General features: G+C 39.1%; 1 protein-coding gene across 1 annotated transcript; it reads right to left on the bottom strand.

The window, feature by feature from the left end:
• Positions 1 to 4,945: 4,945 nt before the first annotated feature.
• LOC120432206 (cytochrome P450 4C1-like) lies at positions 4,946 to 13,693 on the bottom strand. The gene is made up of 4 exons (XM_039597363.2): positions 13,171 to 13,693; positions 12,849 to 13,101; positions 5,906 to 6,032; positions 4,946 to 5,846 (listed from the first exon to the last, which is right to left on the bottom strand). The coding sequence occupies exons 1-4, from the start codon at positions 13,520 to 13,522 to the stop codon at positions 5,091 to 5,093; spliced, it is 1,488 nt and encodes a 495-aa protein (XP_039453297.1). The 5' UTR covers positions 13,523 to 13,693; the 3' UTR covers positions 4,946 to 5,090.
• Between the last annotated feature and the right edge of the window lie 9,575 nt (positions 13,694 to 23,268).

Here is a 23,268-nt window from a genome sequence, read left to right as displayed (position 1 = left end):
GTGATGTTTCGTTAAAAGGGATTCCCTCGGTTAATTTTTGTGCTAATATGATCTCTAGGCTTAGAGTGTTAGTGTACGACAAATTATTTCTTTATCGGTTCGATCTCCTTCTAGCTATCCCGTCGCTAAACTAGCGACGCTTGAGTTCTGTAATGGACAAAACAATACATTTGCTAGCTCTCTACAGTTACAACAATATTGCATTTTTTTCCGACAAAATGTTAAAGTCTTTGTTGAAATTATTCTCAAGATCACGAATTAAAAGCTAGTGTGGAATTAGAAAAAATATTAAAAATCTATTATTCACAAACTCGAACTCAAACAAATAATAGTTAGCATTTAAACGAACGATAGTTTCAATATTATTTTTATATGAAAATTTGATATTGATTTCAGGGCTGCAAAATCGGTTAACTTTTTTGACGACTCAGAAAGGTCCAACTCCACAGCCTTTAATGATTTTACATCAAAGTCTAATAGTGTTGACCAACATGACAGTATCCTTCGATTAATATTCCACGGTACCGCTGAACGTGTGGATGTCTTTAAGTATAACCTTATAAATTACGGCAAAATACCAACGATTTGTCATCACTAAATCCGTTCCCACATCGCTTGCCTGCACAAGCTACAATTATAGCACTAGAAAGAATGCCACCCACTGAACACAAACTGGCCTTTCATCCCGAGTGACTCTAGAGTATGAGACTGGTCAAGCTGGCTGGCAACCATGTTTGAGATTAACGACAGAAAATTCTCGTTCTGAAACTTCATATTCACATTGACTAGTCTATGAGACTAGAAGTCTAGAATCTTTACACACACCGCGAGATTCAACGGACTGATCCAATGACGACAATGCATTGTTAATCTGATCTCAATTTCAAAGAATAAATTTTCCAACCGTTCAAGCCGTTTATCCATATTAAGCTGTCTACGTTTCAGGATTTCGAATACAATTTAACAATACAAAAATTTCCACTTTTAAAGGGGATAATTCGAAATCGTGATACAGAGACCGCCAAGACCTATGATATTTAAGCAAATCTTCTCGCTTCTATTTTTTTTTTATTAAATTTTAAAAGTTCAATTAAAAAAAATCACACCATTATTTAAAATAGCGTATTATTATTTAAAAAAAGCATTGTTTACAATATGGACTTAGTGAAAATGTTGACTATGTTTTTTGACAAAGGAAAGAAGTGAAATTGTGGAAATCCATCAAAAGGTTAGTTTTTACCAAGGAAATATGTGCACCCAAAGGAATAATATATATCAAAATCTGCAGCAGAAAATGTCAATTTTGCCCATTTGTAAACATGTCAGCGATTTGCAGTTCTCACCAACACATATAATGCTGGCTCCTTGAGCAACACTCCAGAGTAGAGAACCTTCCAGGCTTCAGTTGCCAAAATGCCTCAAAAAGTGGCAATTTTTGAAAAAATGTTTTTTCACGGGCTAAATCTCATTTAAAAATTCGAATGCAAAGCGCCAGCTCCTGTTACGTCCAATCAAGCTCATATTTGGGATTTAGGCTCAGTATGCCCCCCGGAACAATCCCCTGAATGCCCGCCAAAAAGTCATTTTTGTTACATCCTAATAATCAGGGCTGAGCTGTAGGTTAGTCGAGGTTAGTCGTCGACTAACATGTTCTTTAACAAAAATGTCGCCCTCCTTAAACAATTTGGCGCTCTCAGCAGGGCTCAAGAGAAACTTTGCATTTTGCAAATTTGCCAAGTTGCCGATTTGTGCTGCGCCTTCATGAAAATGATATAGCGCCCTAAGAAGGCCCCAGGGCGCCCAAAATGCCATTTTTGCAAATTAAAAAAAAAAATGCCTAAGGGAGAATAATAATTACCAATCAATCAATCAATTAGTTGGCTGATTAAAAATACTTGTTCCGGGGGATCCTGCGCTGGTCCAGTGGGATTTTTCGCTGGTCCAGCGGTTTCTGGCACTGGACCAGCGTTTTGTTTCGCTGACGTCTGGTTTTTTCCGGTGGCAGTAGCTCGAGTGAAAATAAACCAGAAGATTTTTCTGCTGGTTTTGAGTGAAAATCCGCTACACAGAAAAAAAGGGTTGAATTTCGGAATGTTGAAAATTTGGTAGATTGAATATTACCTCTTTTTTGAGTAATATTACATAAAAAATGTGTAAAAATGTGAACCGCATTTTTGACGCAAAATCTGTCACCATTTCCTGATGAATATGTTCGGGGCTGGCCGATTGTGGGTAGTGGACTGTATTTCGGGTTGTTGGTGGATTTGCAGCGGGACCGCAGGAGAGAGGAAAAACATTGGAACTTGGATTTTCTTGTTTTATTTTCTCCTTCTTCTTCCTCTCCTACTTCTCACTACACTACACTTCTTCGCTTGCGGCGACGATTGCGTGTTGTCGCTTCGATGGTCGGACGTGTTCTCACGCGAGTGCCTTGCGCGCGCGGATCGTGGATGACGTTTCGTTTGACGTTTTGACTTTGGCAGCTGCTGTCACTTCACAGTGGGCGCAGGGGTGTGCGCGCGGTGGGGTTAGCACTTCGGTGACACCGAACATACTCCCCCCGGTTGAGGAACCTCAACAATTCCTTCTCGTTCGGTGGAGAATCCTTGTCAGGTGGGACGTACGCAAGCCAGCCTTGACGCCGGCACTCGATCGGCGGGTGAGAGCGGTCGGGTAGACCACTCCGAACAGTTCGTGTGGACTCACCTGGAACGTCCTTGTCCGGCGGAACGGTTGGAAACCAGCCTTGGCGCTGGCGTTCATGAGCTGGCCAACAGCGGCCCGGTTGGCGATCCTGGAGTGCGTCTTCATCCGGATGGATGCGGCAGGATCGAGGTTGACCACGCTTGTCAGGGGCTTTAACCGTCGGCGGCAGCATCGGAGTATGCTCCGCGACGATCTTCACTTCTTGGCCGTTGTCCGGATGGACACGACCTGGACGGGTTCGAATCTTGGCTTCGGGTTCATGTGCTGGATCTGGATCAGTTTTCCACTCGGATCTAGCGTCCGGGTTGCCAAAGCACAGGGCCACTGCTGGCAGCAGCTGGTCGATGACATCTTTCGGGCTTCCGGTAGACGCTGGATGGTTCTCCGGATCAACCGCCTCGGCTGGTTCTTGTGGCCCGTGGTTGGCCACTTCGAGAGCATCGGACGTGGTGTCCGCACGCGCGTTCTCGGCGGGCTTCTCCTTCGGCCGGGAGTCGCTCGTGCTCGGTTGGTTCGAGCCGGTAGGTGGAGCGCAGTCTCGGGGAACTGCCTCCTCGTAATCCATAGTTTGAGACCTAGTCTTCTGGGATTCGTCGGTGTGCTCCGGGATATCCGCTTGGAGGGACTCCCAAGCCTTGAGCTGCTGCATCAGCCATGCTTCGGCGGCGATCTGGGCCGCCTCGCCGGGTGGTTGAGCTGAACATCGTTTAGCAGCGGCGTACTTCCTCGCCATGTAGACTTGGACTTCGTGGAAGAGCTCCTCGAACTCCTCAAAGTTTGTCATCTGTTCTTCGAGGGCTTCCGGTGGAAACAATCTTACGGTTTCGAGGTGCTCGCTGTCCGCTGTCCTCAGGAAGTTGCGCAATACGGTCACATGCGCCAGCGTCGGTTGCTGCAGAGACAAGATCACATCTTGAACGAAAACGACCTTCTGCTTCGCCCGCTGGCACTGTCGGATCGCATCCGCCAGGTTTCGGGTTGGTGACATGGCCACTTTCCGCTGGTCTGGGAAAGTCCACGTTTGACACCTGGCACCGGTTGGGCAGGTTCTGCTGCTTGGCCGCAGCACTGGTGGGTGGATTGATCGTCGATCGGTTGAACGACGACGCTTTGTTGCTGTCACTTCTGGCGTCTGTGACACACGCTCACACGCACGCACACAGGTTGTTGCGCGGTGTTTCTCCGGGAAAACACGTCCGGACACGCAAATGGCGGGGAAGAGGGGAACAATTCAACTCACCTGCTCTCCACAGCCCAAAAGTAGCTCGGTTGAACCACTTGGTGGAAGCTCCTGGAGCGGACACTTCCGGAATCCGACTTCCGACGGCGTAAGTCCGCGGCTGGACAAACGCTCGGAATCGGTTGGCTGAAGAGGTAGCGGAGGGTGACGTTGAACTGCAGCGCTTGATCTGGAAAGTTCCGGCGGTTTCCGGCAACTTTAGATCCTGGCCTTGATCGGGAACGGCGTTCACGCATCCGGTTCGGTACGGACCATGTTCGGGGCTGGCCGATTGTGGGTAGTGGACTGTATTTCGGGTTGTTGGTGGATTTGCAGCGGGACCGCAGGAGAGAGGAAAAACATTGGAACTTGGATTTTCTTGTTTTATTTTCTCCTTCTTCTTCCTCTCCTACTTCTCACTACACTACACTTCTTCGCTTGCGGCGACGATTGCGTGTTGTCGCTTCGATGGTCGGACGTGTTCTCACGCGAGTGCCTTGCGCGCGCGGATCGTGGATGACGTTTCGTTTGACGTTTTGACTTTGGCAGCTGCTGTCACTTCACAGTGGGCGCAGGGGTGTGCGCGCGGTGGGGTTAGCACTTCGGTGACACCGAACAGAATATTACCATTATTTTTTATCTATGTAGTCCAGCGGTTGTTTTCATTGGATTAACTTTTTTTTGTGCAGATTTCGTAACAGTACTGGAGACTGTGACAAACGAAAACACAATAAATATTTGGAGAGTCGAATAGTTCTACATAACAATATTTCTCAATTATTGAAGGTTTGTTGGAAAAGTTTTTAAAACATTATTCTGTCAAATATGTTCACCAGTAATTAGCGAAAACAAACCAGCAGAACTAAGTTGCTGGATTTGATTTTGCTCAGCCGCTGGTTGAAGTGAAAAATTTCGCTGGTTTAGTGAAATTTTTCGCAAATATCAGCAAAATCAAACCAGTAAAATCCCTCTGCTGATTTGGCGATGGATCCCCTTTCCGTGCAAGAAAAAAACGCTTGCAGGCGCAAAAGTGATGGTGGTAGGGACAAGTTTATTTCGTGGGTATTCAAAATACAAGCCGGTTAAAAAATGAGACGATATTATAACAACCTTAGTGTATCACATAGCGATTTACTATTCCTATATACTTAACTAGAATTACTTTTCAGAGAGCTTTGTTCCGCTTTTCAAGCTGTACCATGTAGCCATTCTGCACCCGCAGTATAATGTCGAACTTGAATCGCAAATCCTCGTTTTTCAGTTTTGATTTGATGACAAAGTTTTTTACCATGTAGGCCACCATTATTTTCATACTCATCATCGCATACCGAATTCCAATGCATCCCCTCGCACCGCCAGAAAAAGCCAAAAACGAGAAAGGGTTCCGGTCCTTGCTTCGTTCAGGCGAAAATCGTTCCGGATTGAACTTATCCGCGTCCTCGCCGTAAATGTCCTTCCGGCGATGCATGTTGAAGATATCGATCCCAAATATGTTTCCCTTCGGTATAAACAGTCCAGCAATCGTAGAATCGGTCACACTTTGGCGCAGAATCAACGGTCCAACGGGGAACAGCCGCAGCGTTTCCTTGATAACCATCTCCATGTACTCGAGCTGCTTCAGCGATTCCGGCGTAAACTCCGACTCGTCCGTCGGATAGACCCGCATCACCTCCTCGTAAACCTTTTGCTGCACTTCCGGGTACATCCCCAGCGAAAGCAGCGTAAAGGCCACCGAATTAGAGGACGTGTCCGTTCCGGCGCCGACCATCGTAAAGGAGTGATCCATAAGCTCCTTGTCTGTAAACTTGATCATTTTGTTGGTGTACAACTCGTCGACGAAAATCTTCGGCTTTCTGACATCCTCGTCCTCTTTTGGTTCCGTTGACCGTGCGGCGTAACGATGGGCCACCCCGTTGAGCAACTGAGAATATATGGGAGTTAAATTTTCAACGTTTTTAAAAGATATCACAACCGACTCACGAATTTAGCCCAATTGTCCAGGTAAGCTCGCAGCGACTCTCTTTGCTTGTAATCCTTTGTCCAGCGGTAGATAAAATCATTGTAGTGATGTACGTTTATCACACGCCTCGAGATGAGATGAAAAAATCTGCAATAATGTTTCAAAGTTACTTCAAAATGTGTTCTGCATTTAAAATTCAAGGTGTAAAAAAGTATAAACAGTGCACAGTGGGAAAAAGGCCCAAAAAATTACCGCAACATGATTAAGCGCAAACCATCGATTGCTATACACCAAAAGCTTCGTTTTTGCACCAGGAACAATAATCCGATGAAAAATCGCACTGCACGGACCGGTGGCCGGAGTACAGGACACCGGAAGATCCGGATTTTTGGAAAAAGTGTCAGATTTATCCAATTGTGAACTGATAAGCTTTCTTCTACCATGAATAATCACGCAAAACATTCCTAGAATAATATTAAATACCATAGGACTCATCGGAACCGGTTCCACCGATCTCCGGTGGCCACATCCGGAACCGCATTAGGAAACAGCGTAAACTAGTCATGCGACGTATCAAACTTCTTGATTTTGGATGGAGAGTATTCTTAAAATATATTTTTACCTCCGGTGACCGGTTCCCAGGTTCTCCGGTGACCACATCCGAAGATCATATTTGGCAAATTCCTAACACCACTCTTGCGACATATCAAACTTCATGTTTTTAAGAGAGGAGTGTATAACTCATGTCCCCATCCAAAATCAAGAAGTTTGATACGTCGCATGACTGGTTTACGCTGTTTCCTAATGCGGTTCCGGATGTGGCCACCGGAGATCGGTGGAACCGGTTCCGATGGGTCCTATGGTATTTAATATTATTTTAGGATTGTTTTGCATGACTATTCATGGTAGAAGAAAGCTTATAAGTTCACAATTGGATAAATCTGACACTTTTTCCACAAATCCGGATCTTCCGGTGGCCTGTACTTCGGCCACCGGTCCGTGCAGTGCGATTTTTCATCGGATTATTGTTTCTGGTGCAAAAACGAAGCTTTTGGTGTATAGCAATCGATGGTTTGCGAGAAATCATGTTGCGGTAATTTTTTGGGCACTTTTTTCCCACTGTGCCATGTGTCCCGATTCGCCCCAGTTGACGGTACTTATTTTTGGCTAAAAAAACATTTTTCTTGTCACTCTAGTCTGTAGTTTTGTTGGAAGGCTGTTTACATTGAGTAATTCTCGCTTAAAGTGGACCACTATTTACACAAGGTGCTCAAAAATCAAAAGCAATGTACTTTTCCAATAGCCCCCACCAAGTTATGAAAGAAACCATGTTTGGTTGGTTGAATTTGTCCTCACCTCGGCGCCACGAAGCTAAAACATTTTTTTTTAATTGGTAATTTTTTGACCTAGGCGCGCCTACAAAATTGCTAATAACTTTGCAAAACTTCAACGAATCCTTGATGTTTAGGGGTGTTTTGGAAAGGAAATGAGCAGAGCTTTCGAATGCACTTGTCAGAAAAATACCGTTCCATACATTTTTTAGCCACAAAACACCAATGTATTTTTAAAAGTCGTTTTTGAAGGCCGGCGCCCCGCTTTATCGAAAAACTGACAAATCCATTCGAAAGCTGAGACGATTTCACATAAAGGACCAATAAATCTAAGGTGTATGTTCCTCCTATCTTTTTTAATCTTATTTTAATTCTGCGAGCACAGCGCTCCGTTTGCATTTCGGGCACCCAAAATGTTGCAATTTGCTTGCCCCATTTTAAGGTTTTGTCGAAAAATATAGGTGCTCACTTTTTAAATGATAGTTTATTGTCCAAGGATCAAAATGCACTTTCGATAATTGACCAATATTTATGTTTTTGGGTTCTTCCAGGCAATTTACAATTGGGTGAACTTTTTTTTCAGTAGAACTAATGAATGTAGCATGTAGGACAGGCCTGCCCAACGTCCGGCCCGCGGGCCGGATCCGGCCCGTGAAGCCATTTCATCCGGCCCGCGACGGCTTTTCAAAAATGTTCTATGACCGGCCCATGGACTGTTCATGAAATATTCAATAAATAAACTGAGTGTTTAAATTAAAAAATAAGCATGAGATTAAATATTCACGCAAGCAAAAATTTAACGAGAAAAATTTTGGTTTTTTATTTGTTTTTTTTTTTTTTGCTATAAAATGTTACTAATTCAACGTATTATTTGGATTTTGCCTTTGTATTTTCAAAGATTTTTGTTTCAAAATCTAACATTCTTCATGTTTGAATTTAATTCTTATCATTTCTATATTGATGACTTCAGAATTAATCAATTAACTGAAAAATGGCTTAAAAAATAAAATTATCCATTTCGTGAGAATGTGAAATAAAACTGAAGTTTTTCTTTTTTTAGGAACTTGATTAAAATTGATTTTAAAATTCAAATATCGTTTTTTTTCAGAACATCTTTTCAGTGATAAACTCGTGTTTGAAAAAAAAAGCTTTTTAAAAGCAAATTATTAAGACCGAAGAAAAAATAGCTGCAAATATTTTTAAAATATTGAAATGTTAAAATGAGTCAATAAATCTGGGAGCATAAAATATATGACACGTTCTTCAGTATATTTTTCATAAACTTCGATAGTTTAAAGAAGTTCAATGAACTAAACATGAAAACTACTCAATATATATTTTTCTACACGTTTTAAAATTTGTTTGTTTAAAATCTTTTAAAATGTTTTATAAAATATATTTCAATAAAGGTGAACAACAACGCAAAAACTGTTTTTTTTTTGTTTCATTACGCTTGGATCCAAATTATTTGGATCCAAATTTCGTTTAGATAGTTTTTGTCAAGCCTCATTGATTTCTTTTATACATGGTTGTGTTGGCAATCAAGCTTTCAAAAAAAACTTGCAACGACCAGTTAAATTTGAATGTTTTTGCCTTTTTTTACTAATTTTTAAATTAATTATATCAAGGTATTGAATAGCAATCTACAAAACCAATAACAATAAATGAAAAAAAAAACTAAATGAAAATAAAAGAAATAAACACATTTTTCAATGTTTTGATTCTTACTTTCAACACTAGTTTATTCATTTGATTACATGAAAAGAACCTATTAGAATAATTTTATGAAAAAAATGTTTACTTTTTCAATGTTTTATCAAACATTGGTTTCGGCCCGTCACTGCTTCAGAAAAATCAGATCTGGCCCGCAGGGCCAAAAGGTTGGGCACCCCTGATGTAGGAAATTTCACTACGTTTTTCTCTAAAAGAAAACGTAATTTCGATGCTCCAGTGCCAAGATATTTTAGTCTTAGTGAAAAAAAAAAGTGCCAATTTTACAAATTTCTCGGAATCAACAAGCACGGCCTATTATTTACATGCGGTATAAGTTTTTGGGGGCCAGAGTATGGTTTCTTATATGGTCTCTGAATTCGGATCTGGAATCAAATTTCAGATTAACTGTTAAATTTAGAGCCACACCCAAAAGTTATTTGCGGTAATGTGCTGTAATTTTAATAGCTGGTGAATTCGGTCATATTTCATCTTTCGCTCACCTTTAATTGATATTTTACTCACGGATTTTTTATGGAGATTGTTTTTTTCAACTTCTGATTGTTTTGAGAGGCCCTGTGGCACGGTGGTTAGCAGCTTCGGCTGCCGATCCCTAAGTGGCTATGGGGAATACATAGCATAGCATAGCATAGCATAGCATAACGGGTCTGCACCACGCTGTAGGGGGTGCCACAATGGTCAATTCAATATTCTTAGACAATTTGATTGCTGCCCGGTACAACCAAGAATATCTAAGAACGTAAATTTCCACACTGTGCTCCAAGGCTACGCCCATACAGTCCCGTGGGGATTTGGGAGGGGATGTTTTTGTTGTTCACTAGTGGCAAAAGTGCAGGGAACCCATGCGACTTTTAAAAGTGAACGGAATATTTTTGGGAGGTTTGGAATGGGGGTTAGGGGAATTTCATCGGGCCGATGAAAATGGTTGAGTGCGTAATGTATTTAATAATTTGAATGTTTGTAAGTGTAAATGTGAGTCTGTAGTGTATTATCTAATAAGCATATAGTTTTGTAATAATGATAAATAATAAATATAATAAATATAGTAAATAAAATAAATATAATAAATATAATAACTACAATCAAGATGATTCCAGGAAGCTGTAAAAAAAACAGTTATTTAAAATATAAATGCTCCAGATGGTTCCCATGCTGTTTTAGAAAGTTTCGTTAATTTAAGCAGTTTGATCATATATGGTATGAGGAGATGGTATATTACAGGAAAGGAATAGGATAAGGAATAATATGTACATTTAAATAAATCATATAGTGAGTAGACAAATTTACATGTAGACATTTGATTTAAAATAATTCCAGGAAGCTGTAAAAAATGAAAATAATTTTAAAACTAATACTCCAGATGGAAACACAAATTAAACAACAAAGACACAAGAATCCTAAAACGCGGCTTCGCACCTTCCACATAATTCGACATGAACACGATCACTAATACAGCACAAAAAGAACGCCACAAAAATCCATCTTCCCGGCGCTGCTGCTCACACGACACTCCCCTAAGTGGCTATGGGGAATACACGCAAATAATATTTGAGCGTGGCTAAAATATCACGGTTCACTCTTAATCTGAAATCAGATTCCAGATCCGAATTCAGCGACCAAAATAACTATAAGAAACCATACTCTGGCCTCCAAAACATATGCCGCATGTAAATAATAGGCCGTGCTTGTTGATTCCGAGAAATTTGTAAAATTGGCACTTTTTTTTCTCACTAAAACTAAAATATCTTGGCACTGGAGTATCGAAATTACGTTTTCTTTTAGAGAAAAATGTTCGTAGTGAAATTTCCTACATGCTACATTCATTAGTTCTACTGAAAAAAAAAGTCCACCCAATGGTAAGTGAGCATTTTACAAAAAAAAGGGAAAAAACAATTTTTCGACATTAAATTGCCTGGAAGAACCCAAAAACATAAATATTGGTCAATTATCGAAAGTGCATTTTGATCCTTGGACAATAAACTATCATTTAAAAAGTGAGCACCTATATTTTTTGACAAAACCTTAAAAAAGGGCAAGTAAATTGCAACATTTTGGGTGGCCGAAATGCAAACGGAGCGCTGTGCTCGCAGAATCAAAATTAGATTAAAAAAGATAGGAGGAACATACACCATAGATTTCTTGGTCCTTTATGTGAAATCGTCTCAGCTTTCGAATGGATTTGTCAGTTTTTCGATAAAGCGGGGCGCCGGCCTTCAAAAACGACTTTTAAAAATACATTGGTGTTTTGTGGCTAAAAAATGTATGGAACGGTATTTTTCTGACAAGTTCATTCGAAAGCTCTGCTCATTTCCTTTCCAAAACACCCCTAAACATCAAGGGTTCGTTGAAGTTTTGCAAAGTTATTAGCAATTTTGTAGGCGCGCCTAGGTCAAAAAATTACCAATTAAAAAAAATGTTTTAGCTTCGTGGCGCCGAGGTGAGGACAAATTCAACCAACCAAACATGGTTTCTTTCATAACTTGGTGGGGGCTATTGGAAAAGTACATTGCTTTTGATTTTTGAGCATCTTGTGTAAATAGTGGTCCACTTTCAGCGAGAATTACTCATTGGTAAGTTTCAGCAATAACGTTACAGAAATCATAACATTTAGTCACCACGTGGCAGGAGGCCATTTCCAATTTGACTTCAAAATTACAATAAGCGTTTATTAAGTGTTTCTGACTGTTATAGCCATTTTGAAAATGGTGTTTACTTACATTCACAATAGAAGATATTTCAAAACTTCCCAAGTAACATTTTTTTCCAAGAGTTCAACAAGAGCTCTTCAAGATAGCTACAGCATAGCATTTTGGACCGCGGTAGGATAAAATTCTCTTCAAAACTTCTTCAAGAGTTTGGAAGAGTACTTGAAGAGAGTTTTATCCTACCGCGGTCCAAACTGCTATGCTGTAGCTATCTTGAAGAGCTCTTGTAGAACTCCTGGAAAAAAATGTTACTTGGGTTGCTTGCTGGAAGCAGGAACAAGTTTGAATGGGCATTAACCTGTAAAACTCGAGTGTTCAGACAAATCACTCTGTACGGCCTGCCAGCTGTTCCCGAAAATTATAATTTTCAAAAAAAAAACGGGAGGAAAACTTTTGATGACAGAACCAACAATGAGCGAGGTTTTGAAAAAAGTCCCTTATTCTGGGCACCCAAGTCTATTTGATGAACGTCCACTTTAGAAGCAGGATTACAGCCTATCCTCAATGAGGAAGCAAAAGAATGTACATTAGGGTGACAATAAAAAAAATCGACGTCAGGGATCTTCTTGCACCCTTCGACAAAGTTTTAGGAAATTAAATTTCCTACAAGAATCTCACACTCGGACAATTTTGGGCGAGACCTTCGCCACCTGCTGCCAAAATCCTGAAGCGATGTTTTCCCCATACATTTTAGCGATTTTCCCCACATAAACTTCAACGATAAAAAGCGACCCCTTAACCTTAACCGATTTGGCTCAAAATTGGCACAGTTGCTTATTATATTGCAATATTGCCTAAAGAATCGAGCCAGGGGGGGTCTCTTCAGATTTTCCTAAATTTTCAATTTTTCTTGTCACCCTAATGTACATGTATATTCTGTAATATTTGATTACACGTAGCAATGCGCAATAACACTTAGAATCACCACAAGTTCATTGCAAACAAAGTTTTTATGCAATTAAAAATTATATGCTTCAGATAAAACCCGCCCAGTTATTGACAACCGGTTGCCCCTTCAATTAAACGATCCAGTGGCGTTGATCGCTCACGCGTTTGATCAACAATATATTATACATTCTAATTTTTGCACGAGACAAATGATTTAAATTCCAGTTCACTGTTTGAGCCATCATGATTTCAAGTTTGCAAATTAAATCTCGTGCACAAATTGTTGTAAAGTTGGATCAAACGCATACCGTTCAATACTGGAGCCAATCTCCTTGCACTCGTGAATCACCGAAGAATCGAACCCGAACGTGGTCAGCAGCACAATCTCCAGGGAGCACGTGGTCACATCAGCATCGATATCAATCGTTGTTCCCTCCGGATGAGCCGCTAGTCCATCCACCAGCTTTTGTGAAAATTGTTGGAAGATGGGGATGAAACTTTGCAGAATCTTCATGTTGAACGCCGGACTCAGCGCCTTCCGATGGCTCTTCCAAATGTCATCTGTGGCCAAAAAAAGGTATCAATTAGATTTGAGAACAAGGTTTAAACACTTCAAATGCTAAAATTCACATTTTGACGTTAGCAGTCCATATGGAAGCTCGAAAAACTCGTAGATGAACGGCTTGTCCATCCAGGCGGGATCGGTGAGAATTTGTTGGGCAATTTCCGGTTCCGTCGTGCCAACCATGACCCGCGGACCCAGGTAGAACCTTGTCAACGGGTAATCAATGCTAGTCAACTTCCGAAGGTTCAGGAATTTTTCATGGTCCGGTTTTCCTAAAAACATAAGCCCATTTCCAAGCAAGGGATAGGCTGGATTCAGCAACGGCAAATGTTTAGCAAATCCATTCTTCTGCACTAATTTCATAAACTGGAAAACACCAAACACGACCACCCATATTCCCAGCACTGCGATCCACATTATGAAAGTATTTTCCCTTAACCGTCTGTTCCGGCAACGGTTGAATCCACGTGTGTTCCCGCTCGCTTCGTGCTCCGATCTCGACTGACTGCTGCAGGGTAAGTGCTGTTGTGTTAAAAGAGACCCCTTGGTCAATTTGTTTGCTAAATACGATCGCTAGTCAACGTGTGTGTTCACGACAAATTACTACTATATCAGCCACCATCTGGAGCGCGATCTTATACCCATCCCGGCACTAAACTAGCACGTTGTATGAGTGGTAAAAGGGACCAAACAATGCAGATTGATTGTTGATTTACATTTTTTGTTTCAGATTAATTTGGTTTGTAGTTTTGTGAAAATTTTGAGTATTTTCAAAAAATATTGTTATTACATTCGAAATGTATGAAAAAATCCCGATCGTTTGATACCCACATTGTAAAAACGGAAATTTTGAGTATTTTTTTCGAAAAAACGTAGTTTTGTGAAAATTTGGAGTATTTTCTAAAAATGTTGTTATTACATCCGAAATGTATGAAAAAACCTGATCATTTGATACCCATATTGCAATAACAATATATTTTTGGATTCTTTAGAGAAAAAAAAATGCATTTTCGAAATACAGGAAAAATACGTATTTTTGTGAAAATTTTCATGAAATAATAATTTAAATGGATAACTGACATCATCCCGATTCCAAAACACTATAATTTTTTGATGTTTGCATGATTTTTCATACGATTAAAGCCAATGTCTCCCATATAGCCAAAAACCCATAAGCTCTGTGCTTCAGTTAAGCACTGGGTCGTGCTTAACCGAGGCAGCTGAACGGTGCAAAACCGGGGCAGCTGAACGGTGCAAAACCGGGGCAGTGCAAAACCGAGGCGTGCAAAACCGAGGCATGACTGTAGCTGATTCCATGTGTACTGACTACACTTTTGGCCTCGGCCAACACCAATTTGGAGCAAACTTAGGGAGAACGTTCATCTATCGATAGTTGACAGAAATCCTCAGTTTGGTGTTGTGTTGTTTATTTCATTTCAATTTGCCTTTTATCTATTTTTATTTCAACACCATTGTGTTCCACGGACAATTTTACAAAAGGATCATTGAGAACCTCAAACTAAACCTAACAGCTCTCCAAAGATAAAAACTTGTGATTGCCTATGCAAAACTTTTTTTGTATGGAAATTGTCCTCGAGGGAGGGGGTATGGGGTGGGGGATGGGTCTGAGATTTCAAAAAAGTGTCCATATGGTTCATGGATGGTCCCTTAGAGTTCTGTTTCTCGACATTGGTCCAAATTGTTGATGGTCGAGTCTAAACGTGTGCTCAGTTACTCAGTATTACGAAAAGCTGAACAAAGGAAAGGGAGCAATTTCTTGAGGTTGATCTTTTACCTCGCAGGCTTTTTTCGCTGCCGCTGCTGTCCATTTGATATTTTCTTTGACTGATTCCTTACCAAGTGCGTATACCGCTTCCCATTGAGAATATGTGGGTTTGAACATCAAATTCGAGTTCTGCGACCCCATTTTAGTCAATTTTGAATGGTTATTTGCCTATTAAATTACAGAATGCATTTTCTCAATATTTCATCACCGCCATTTTGACCGCCATCTTGAATCTAAAAAATCGGAACCACTTTAGAGCTCGACAATCAAAAATAAGGTAGTTTATCCGAAGAGAAATTTCACCATGGTCTGGACTGTACAGAGTTGTGTTTAATAAGAGTTACGGAAATTGCTTTCCGCATAATTGATCGACGCCACCAACATCGTCAGCACAGCCGACAACAGTAACCCAAACTGCGAACAAATCTAAACTTCGTTTACCTCGCCGCGATTAAAGCAAGTAGGTAGCTCGATCAATGCTTTGTAAGCAAAACCTCAGTACCTCGTGTGTGAGGCTCTGGGGGACTTTTCGATCACAATAAAATCAGAACGTTTTGGACAGTCAAACTAACCACATCGGTGTTATTAATTTGGCGAAATATCTCCCCTTCTACAATGGACGTGATGGACGTGACGAAGTGATCTAAATAACCCTCTACTGCTCATTTTTCCGATGATTTCACCACATTTCACTGCTGCTCAAATCAAGTCCGTCCCATATGTAATTTCGTCAATTTTGAGTTAATGATGCAGTTTGGTTCAAAATCATGTGAACTATCAGAAAAATCAATAAAATGTTGTGGTTTATCCCAGAAAACCGATGCAAATTTAACTTTTTTTTTCGAAAATTCTAACACGTAGCCTTATGGGCGTGAAAAAATTGTTTTGCGTTTTTCTCGGCTTGCTGTTTTTACATATGGGACGGACTAGATTAGAGCGGCAGTTCAGTAATTGTTTGTTTTTGATAGTATTACGTCTATTTCCCTTAGTGTGCCCGTCTTTTCGAGCGTCCGATTTCCGTCCCGTGAAAAAATCCCGTTTCCCGGAAAACTAGTAATTTCCTGAAAATTCCTAACTTTTTTGAATTGAAAATTTCCAAAAAATATAGTGAGAGAGCCTTAATTGATTTTATTCATTTCAATATACTGTTCATTGTTCATATTGAAGTATGCAGCTCGTCTGTAAATTTCATGTCATGGTTTATTTCAGATTTATTTCTAATTTTTTTCTGAAACTTTCAAAACTGGGAATATATTTATTTATCAGACAACTAAATTTACTATGTTATGGACTGAAAATAAACTATTTTCTTTTTGGCAACGAAAAATTGTTGTTACATCATTTGAAAATAAGATCAAAATTGAGTGTTGTTTTAACGTTTTTGTTTACCGTGGCCAAATTGAGCATGAGCATGAGCATGAGCATGAGAGATCACCCATGGTTGCCCCTCCGTTGCTGAACAGAACCGTAATATCCTTTCAGCACTACTGATTATAGGCTTCGACGATCTAGTGGTGTTTCCCTTATCAACAGCATGTATGAATGCGCTGAAAAGATAAAACACCATGATTGCTAAAGCTAGATCAGTTGCGAATAGGGAACAGTCATTGGCCACCAACGGCGCCCGCCATGTCAGTTTGTAGACCTCAATTTTAAGGTATGGGAATGTTAGTTAGCGCAGGTTGCTACTAGGGCAGCTGATTTACTCTGTGCTTACACCCCACGAGCGCCAGGAACCTGAAAACTTGTTAGTCTACATGCCACGCTCCATCACTACAGTAGGATAGGGTGTTTGGTCAGGATTCATCATAGAAGATGATGATGCGACCCAAAATCATATTGTTGTTGAACGGTATTTTGTATTAAAAAAGAAAAAGAAAAAGAATTTCGGGAGCGATTTTCTTTTGCGTGATTCGCCTCTCTCTATTTCGCGGTGAATAATGTTCGCAAGCAAAAATGATTGTTTTGCGATTATTCCACAGCATATAAAATATGAAAGTTTATATATTTTCTTAAATGATTAAAGTTGTATGTTTTATGACTCAAGGCATTAATTGACCCTCACACTCATGTTGACAACTTTAGTTGCTGTACTATACAATTTTGTTGTAAAATATAAATCAAACCGATTGTGTCACGTTCCCCAGAAAACCATTCCCCCGAAAACCATTCCCCAGAAAACCGTTCCCCAGAAAACCATTCCCCAGAAAAGTTTCTTTCTCGAAAAATCAAAGTAGTTTCAAATATTAGTTTGTTTGAAATTTCTTAGAAAATATAAAAATTGGACAAGGTTATTTTATCCATGCCAAGAAATTTTTCTTTTTTTTGACAACAATTCTTGAGAAAATAACAGAAAATGTTAATTCGGCTTATGACTCGTTCTATTATTCTAAGAAATTTTCCCTTCTTTTTCAGTCATGTTAAATTTGTTATACAAATGCCGAATAAATTGCAGTTTCTTTTTATTTCTTGTTTTCCGTGAATGCTATTTTTATTTTGCAAAGAAGAAAAATGTTTGTTAAAATTAAAATATGATTATGGGTGTCATTGGTATAATTCCATTTGACATATTGGACCTTTGGCATATTGCTCATTTTGCATGATTATTTAAATTTTCTAAATTTGATTTAAGGTGACAAAATTTAATTTATCATTTTTGGAAGAAGAAAACTCTCTTGACTTACAATAACTGATTAATTTTTCCTTCTTTTAAGGTCTCCTGACACAAGTTGAATTTCACCTTCTTTAAAGAAGGGAAAACTGTCTTGACTTGTGATATCTGCTAACAGAAGTTGAATTTTCGCTTTAAAGTTTTTTTTTCTTGTATTCTTTCTTGTTTCCATAAGGAAAAACTCTCTTGACTAGTGATAACAAATTTAAAAAGTTGTGTAAGTGGTCAAGTATTTTTTCCCTTACTTAAAAAAGGGAAAATTAAACCCGTGTCGCAGTTATAATAACAAGGCTATAAATTTTTCCCTTCCTTACAGAAGGGAAAACTCTCCTCCTCCCTTTTAAAGGTAAAATTCAACTTGTATCAGTCAGTTAAGTTTTCCTTTCTTTAAAGAAGGGAAAACTTTCTAGCCTTGTAATAACTGCTGACACAAGTTAACGTGGTGATTATTGCACTCGAGCGTAATATTTCAATCTTTATTTCTCGCATCACGATCGAGATTTTTCGATCTAAATATTACGATCATAATTTGTTAATGGTAAGTCAAAAAAACCAAAGCTTCAAAAATGTCATAAATTAAAAACATTTTCAAAATTCTCAAAAAAAATCAAAAAGTTTGAAATTCAAAAATCAAAATTAAAGAGAAAAGAAATTTTAAAATTTAAAAAAAATCAAAGATTATGAATTTTATTTTTTTTAGTTTTTTGAAAATTTGAAATTATGGAAATTTTGGATTTTTTTGGATTTTTTGGAAAATTTTGGAAATTTTGGAAATTTTGGAAATTTTGGAAATTTTGGAAATTTTGGAAATTTTGGAAATTTTGGAAATTTTGGAAATTTTGGAAATTTTGGAAATTTTGGAAATTTTGGAAATTTTGGAAATTTTGGAAATTTTGGAAATTTTGGATTTTTTTTTAAATTTTGGAAATAATTATAATCACCACGATAAATATTTCTGGGGAACGGTACATTCTGGGGAATGGTTTTCTGGGGAACGGTTCATTCTGGGGAATTGATTTCTGGGGAATGGTATTCGGGGGAATGGTTTTCTGGGGAACGTGACACAATCATCAAACCAGGATCACAATAATTTTCGATAAATTTCAAATTTTCCAGGAATATGATGAAAATTTTCTGTTTCCCGGGAATTTTGAAACTCAGCAAAATTGGTCGCTCTAGCTTCCCTAATACAAGATGTTTAAAGTCAATTTGGCAGTATTAACATTTACTAATAAAAACGTATTTACAATGTGTCAATCATTTTAAACAGCTAAAATTAAATCAATGAAATATTTGACTGACTTCAAAGCTTTTCATTTGTAAAGTTTCGACCAACATGTCACTACACGTGCGATTATTGTTCAACGGGATCGTTTGGACAAAGTGTGAGTGCCCTTTTTGTACAAGGCGGACCCAATAGATTACGGCACAATACTAAGAATTTGTCATCAGCTCGTTTGCAAGCTACAATTATATCGCACTAATAAGAGTGCCACCAGTTGAACCCGAATGAGCCTCTTATACGGCTCGCGCTAACACTGACGACAGTAATCTCTTTCGAGAATCTGATCTGAAACTCCCAGAATAAATTTGCTCTGAGCTCATTAGGCTTCATCATTAAAGTACGTCACGCTCTAGGGGGGTGAGGGGGGGTTTTCGCAAGCGTGACAAAGTGTGACATGGGGGAGAGGGGGCGTCAATGAGACCGTGACGTCACGCTAGATATTTTTTTGAATACTGCAAATATATACAAAAAAATCGTTTAATGTTTGATAACTTAAATTATAAATCAAACGCCAGTTTTAAATGATAGATTTATATGCTTAAATCATCTGATTTTCATAAAATACTATTGATGGTGATTTCTGCCACTACAACATTCAACAAATAGAAAAAAACAAAACGCAAACTTTAAAAATTATAAACATTCTCGATTTAACTTTGAATTTTTAAAATACTTTTTTTTATAAATCTTGCAAAAATTGTACAAAAACTAAAGTTAGGGTGAGGGGGGGGGGGGGGGTCCGACAAAACGTGACGTACTTTTTGAGGGGGGGTCGGAGCCAGTGTGACAAAGTGTGACGTATTGGGATGGGGGGGTTAATTTTGGCCGATTTTAGCGTGACATACTTTATGGATGACACCTTAGGCTTTTACAACGCCAAAGGACTTCAGTTACAAGCTAACTTTGTGTAAACCTAAAACAATTCCACTGATGCTAATTCAACTCATGAGCAGATCTCGACTTCAAAATCCAAGATTAGTAAATAAGACTTCAGTCACAAACAGTGTGGATGATTCGAGCCTCATGCACAATGCAAATTACAACCGGAAAGTGCGACACCGAGCAGCAGCGTGTTGAAGTGTTTTGCAGCTCTCGGCTAATATACTTTCGTTACAATTGTGACATGTTAAGGTTGAGTTCAGCGAGTTCAAAGTTGCCGGTAATTGAGCTGTTTGGCGAGCCGTTTTAATTGAATTGATGCTGCTCGTTCGTCATTACCACCCCTAGAGGAGGAGGAGAAGAAGGCATCAGCTTGTCAAGATCGAAGGCGGTAGCGCATCACTCGATGATACCAGGAAACGACTTAACGGATCTGGCTTGTGACGTCAAATGTTGTGTTTTTATATCTTTTACTAACACACCGCCAACAGGGGCGAATTGAGACATCAGTTTTTACCATGTCAGAGCACAGTATTTTTATTTTTCTGATTGGTTTCGGATAGAACAGACTGACCCGAACAAAATGTGTAAACCCATTTTAAAATTCAAAACCTTTAAGTGCTCTAAACACTGCTGTCCCTATTCAGACTGTAGTCCCGAATCGCCCCAGATGACGGTACATTTGAATTCTTTTCACGATTGTCGGAAGATCACAAGAAAAAAAATACATTGGTTGTTTTATGCGTAATAACTTCATGGCTTGGCTTGCAATAAACCTGACTTATCCAGTTTTTTTAACATTAATTTTTATGCCTACTGATACGTATTTATTTCTGATTTGGATGGCTTTCAACACACGGAACTAAAGACTTTTCTCGACCAATGACGCAAGTATCTGGTCATTAAAAGGCTTTAGGCTTATTGATAATTAATTCTCATTTTATTAAATTACTTGAAAGAACCAACTTTATTGAGTCTTTTTTTCCAAACATCTAGATGACCTGGAAATTCCAAAACTTTTTCTGTTGCGACAAAACTATTTCTCGACTTTTTTTTATTAGGTCCTATTAGCAAATCGTCTGTTGTGTGCTATCTTGTGACAACGACCATTTAGTAATATTCGAGAAAAACGATTTTTAAGTTTGATGATAAATATTTTAAAAACTATGACTGATAGAGCTAAACTTTTTTAAGCAATCGGTTCGTATACTATCGCTTAAAAAACGCTCCAAGTTTCAACTAATTTGGTTACACCAGTTTAAAGATACAGTAAATTATGTAAACAAAAATCTGAAAAGCACGTGTCACAAGTGTGTTTTGTAAGTAAAATTGTACTACGTGTCACAAGTGTGCACAGAATTCCCATACAAACTAAAATATGCTTAAATCGATAGTTCAACCGACTTAATCAGTATATTTTCAAAAACAAAAGATTGCATTTCCTTTAGAAAGTGTGTATCAACATAAATTTGTGAAAAACAAGAAAAATTCTCCACAATTTCCAACAACATGTATGACGTGTCACAAGTGTGCACGATCATTTTGATGATAAATTGGTCTATGTCACAAGTGTGTATTGCGATATCTGGGAAACGGAAGCGAGTTCCCAAAATCGGGTTAAAGCATCTTGTAGAGTTTGTTAACTATAGCAAAACGTCATCATTAACTCATTTTCGACCAAAATGGTCTATGTCACAAGATAGCACACAGCAGACGAAATTCTAACATTGAGTGTATCCCTTTCACACCTTATGTCAATGCCCATCGGAGTTAGCGGGATACACTCAATGCTTACATTTGTTTATATACCTTTATAAAAAACCTAATAAAAAAAAGTCTAGGTTTGTTCTGTTGCGAACAAACTAAATTTGTAAAAAATAAATAAACCAAACCAAATACAAACATGTTTTGCTACTAAAAACAAAGAAAACTACCTAATTGAGCAAGGTCAGCAGTGGTGCTGCAGTAGTCTGTCACGCAACACTGTCCGACGGCATTGATGTGTTCTTTAGGAAAGGGTTAATAGACACCACATTTGTGTTACAAGGTTAGAAACTCTAGAAATAATAGACATGCTTGCGCGTCAGTGCTAAAAGATAGAAAATTGTTGTGGGATTAGCTAGACCAAATTAGCATATTTTTAGATTATCTTGAAACCCTTAACTATAAAATTTGATACCTCGCGAATTAAAAATAAATCATTGAGATTTTCGTTGTATTTGAGCATGAGCATGGTTGTCCTTCTCCGTTGCTGAACAGGACCGTAATATCCTATCAAAACAACCAATCATACGCTTCAACGATCTAATCGTGTATCCCTTATCAAGACCATGATTTGGAGCAAATAGGTAACAGTCGTTGGCCACCAACGGCGCCCGCCATTTCAGTTTGTAGATCTCGGGGGGATTGGGACGGGAATGTTAGTTAGCACAGGTTGCTACAAAGGATGTCTATACGATATCCACACCCCCACGTGTGCCGGAAAACTACTTCTACTTGGGATTTTGTTAGTGGGTAAGGGTAATGTCCAGGATTCAACATAGAGGATGATGATGCGACCCAATAATCAATAAATTTTGTTTAATGGTATGATTTATTATGCATTCTCAAGGCAAACAGTCGGAGTATGCGGATGAGACTATTCCTGGTTATTTGGTGTTGAGTTTAGCATAAATGATTCAATCTTAGACAGCCGGCTGTGGAAAGATAAAACCAACTAAAATGCGAAAACGCGAAACCGCTCGGACCGAAAAACACACACAATCGGGGGGACAACAAAGACGGAAACGGCATCGAAAATCCTGCGAGATGACCGCGACGCGCACCGTTTAAATTCTCCAAGGCAACTCAATATCCACACCCCCACGTGTGCCGGAAAAACTAGTTCTACTTGGGATTATGTTAGTAGGTAAGGGTAATGGCCAGGATTCAAAGATAAAACCAAAATAATATGCGAAACGACAACGAAAATCCTCCGTTCAAGACAGGGGGTAGCGAAGAAGCCGCCATCTTGGAAGTTCAGATAACAAACACTCAGAATCAGTATTATTCATATTACTTTGGTAACACGAAGTGGGTTATCCTGGTTGAACTCAAAAGTCCCATGCAAATGTGTAAAAGCAAACTGCAAAATGTGTAATGCCGATTCTGAGTGTACGGGCGCATAGTTTTGTCGACCAAAAGAAAAAAAGCAAAAAAAGGTAAACAGAAAAATCACTTTTTTCGATATGAATTTTCAGCCAATATTGGAATGGAATCTACAAGAATATGATAGAATTTGCCATCAGCAACACAATTCACGTGTTTTTTTCAGGAATTTATCGTTTAAATTGCGGAAAATTTGAAAATCAAAAACCCAAACAATGATTTGTTATGGGCTACCATTTGACAGCTAGTGCTTTTGTTGTGGGCTCTCATTTGACAACCGTGCTAATGTCGACTGTTGTCAGTTTGCTTTGGTCGGAATAGGGTTGCCATCCCCCCGGTTCAAGATCACCAACGCAACTCCATTTGCGTTTGATTTCACAAAATTCACAAAAAAT

The sequence above is a fragment of the Culex pipiens genome, chromosome 3 (assembly GCF_016801865.2).
Source record: "Culex pipiens pallens isolate TS chromosome 3, TS_CPP_V2, whole genome shotgun sequence".
Lineage (NCBI taxonomy): Eukaryota > Metazoa > Arthropoda > Insecta > Diptera > Culicidae > Culex > Culex pipiens.
This window is presented reverse-complemented; position numbering and strand designations above follow the sequence as displayed.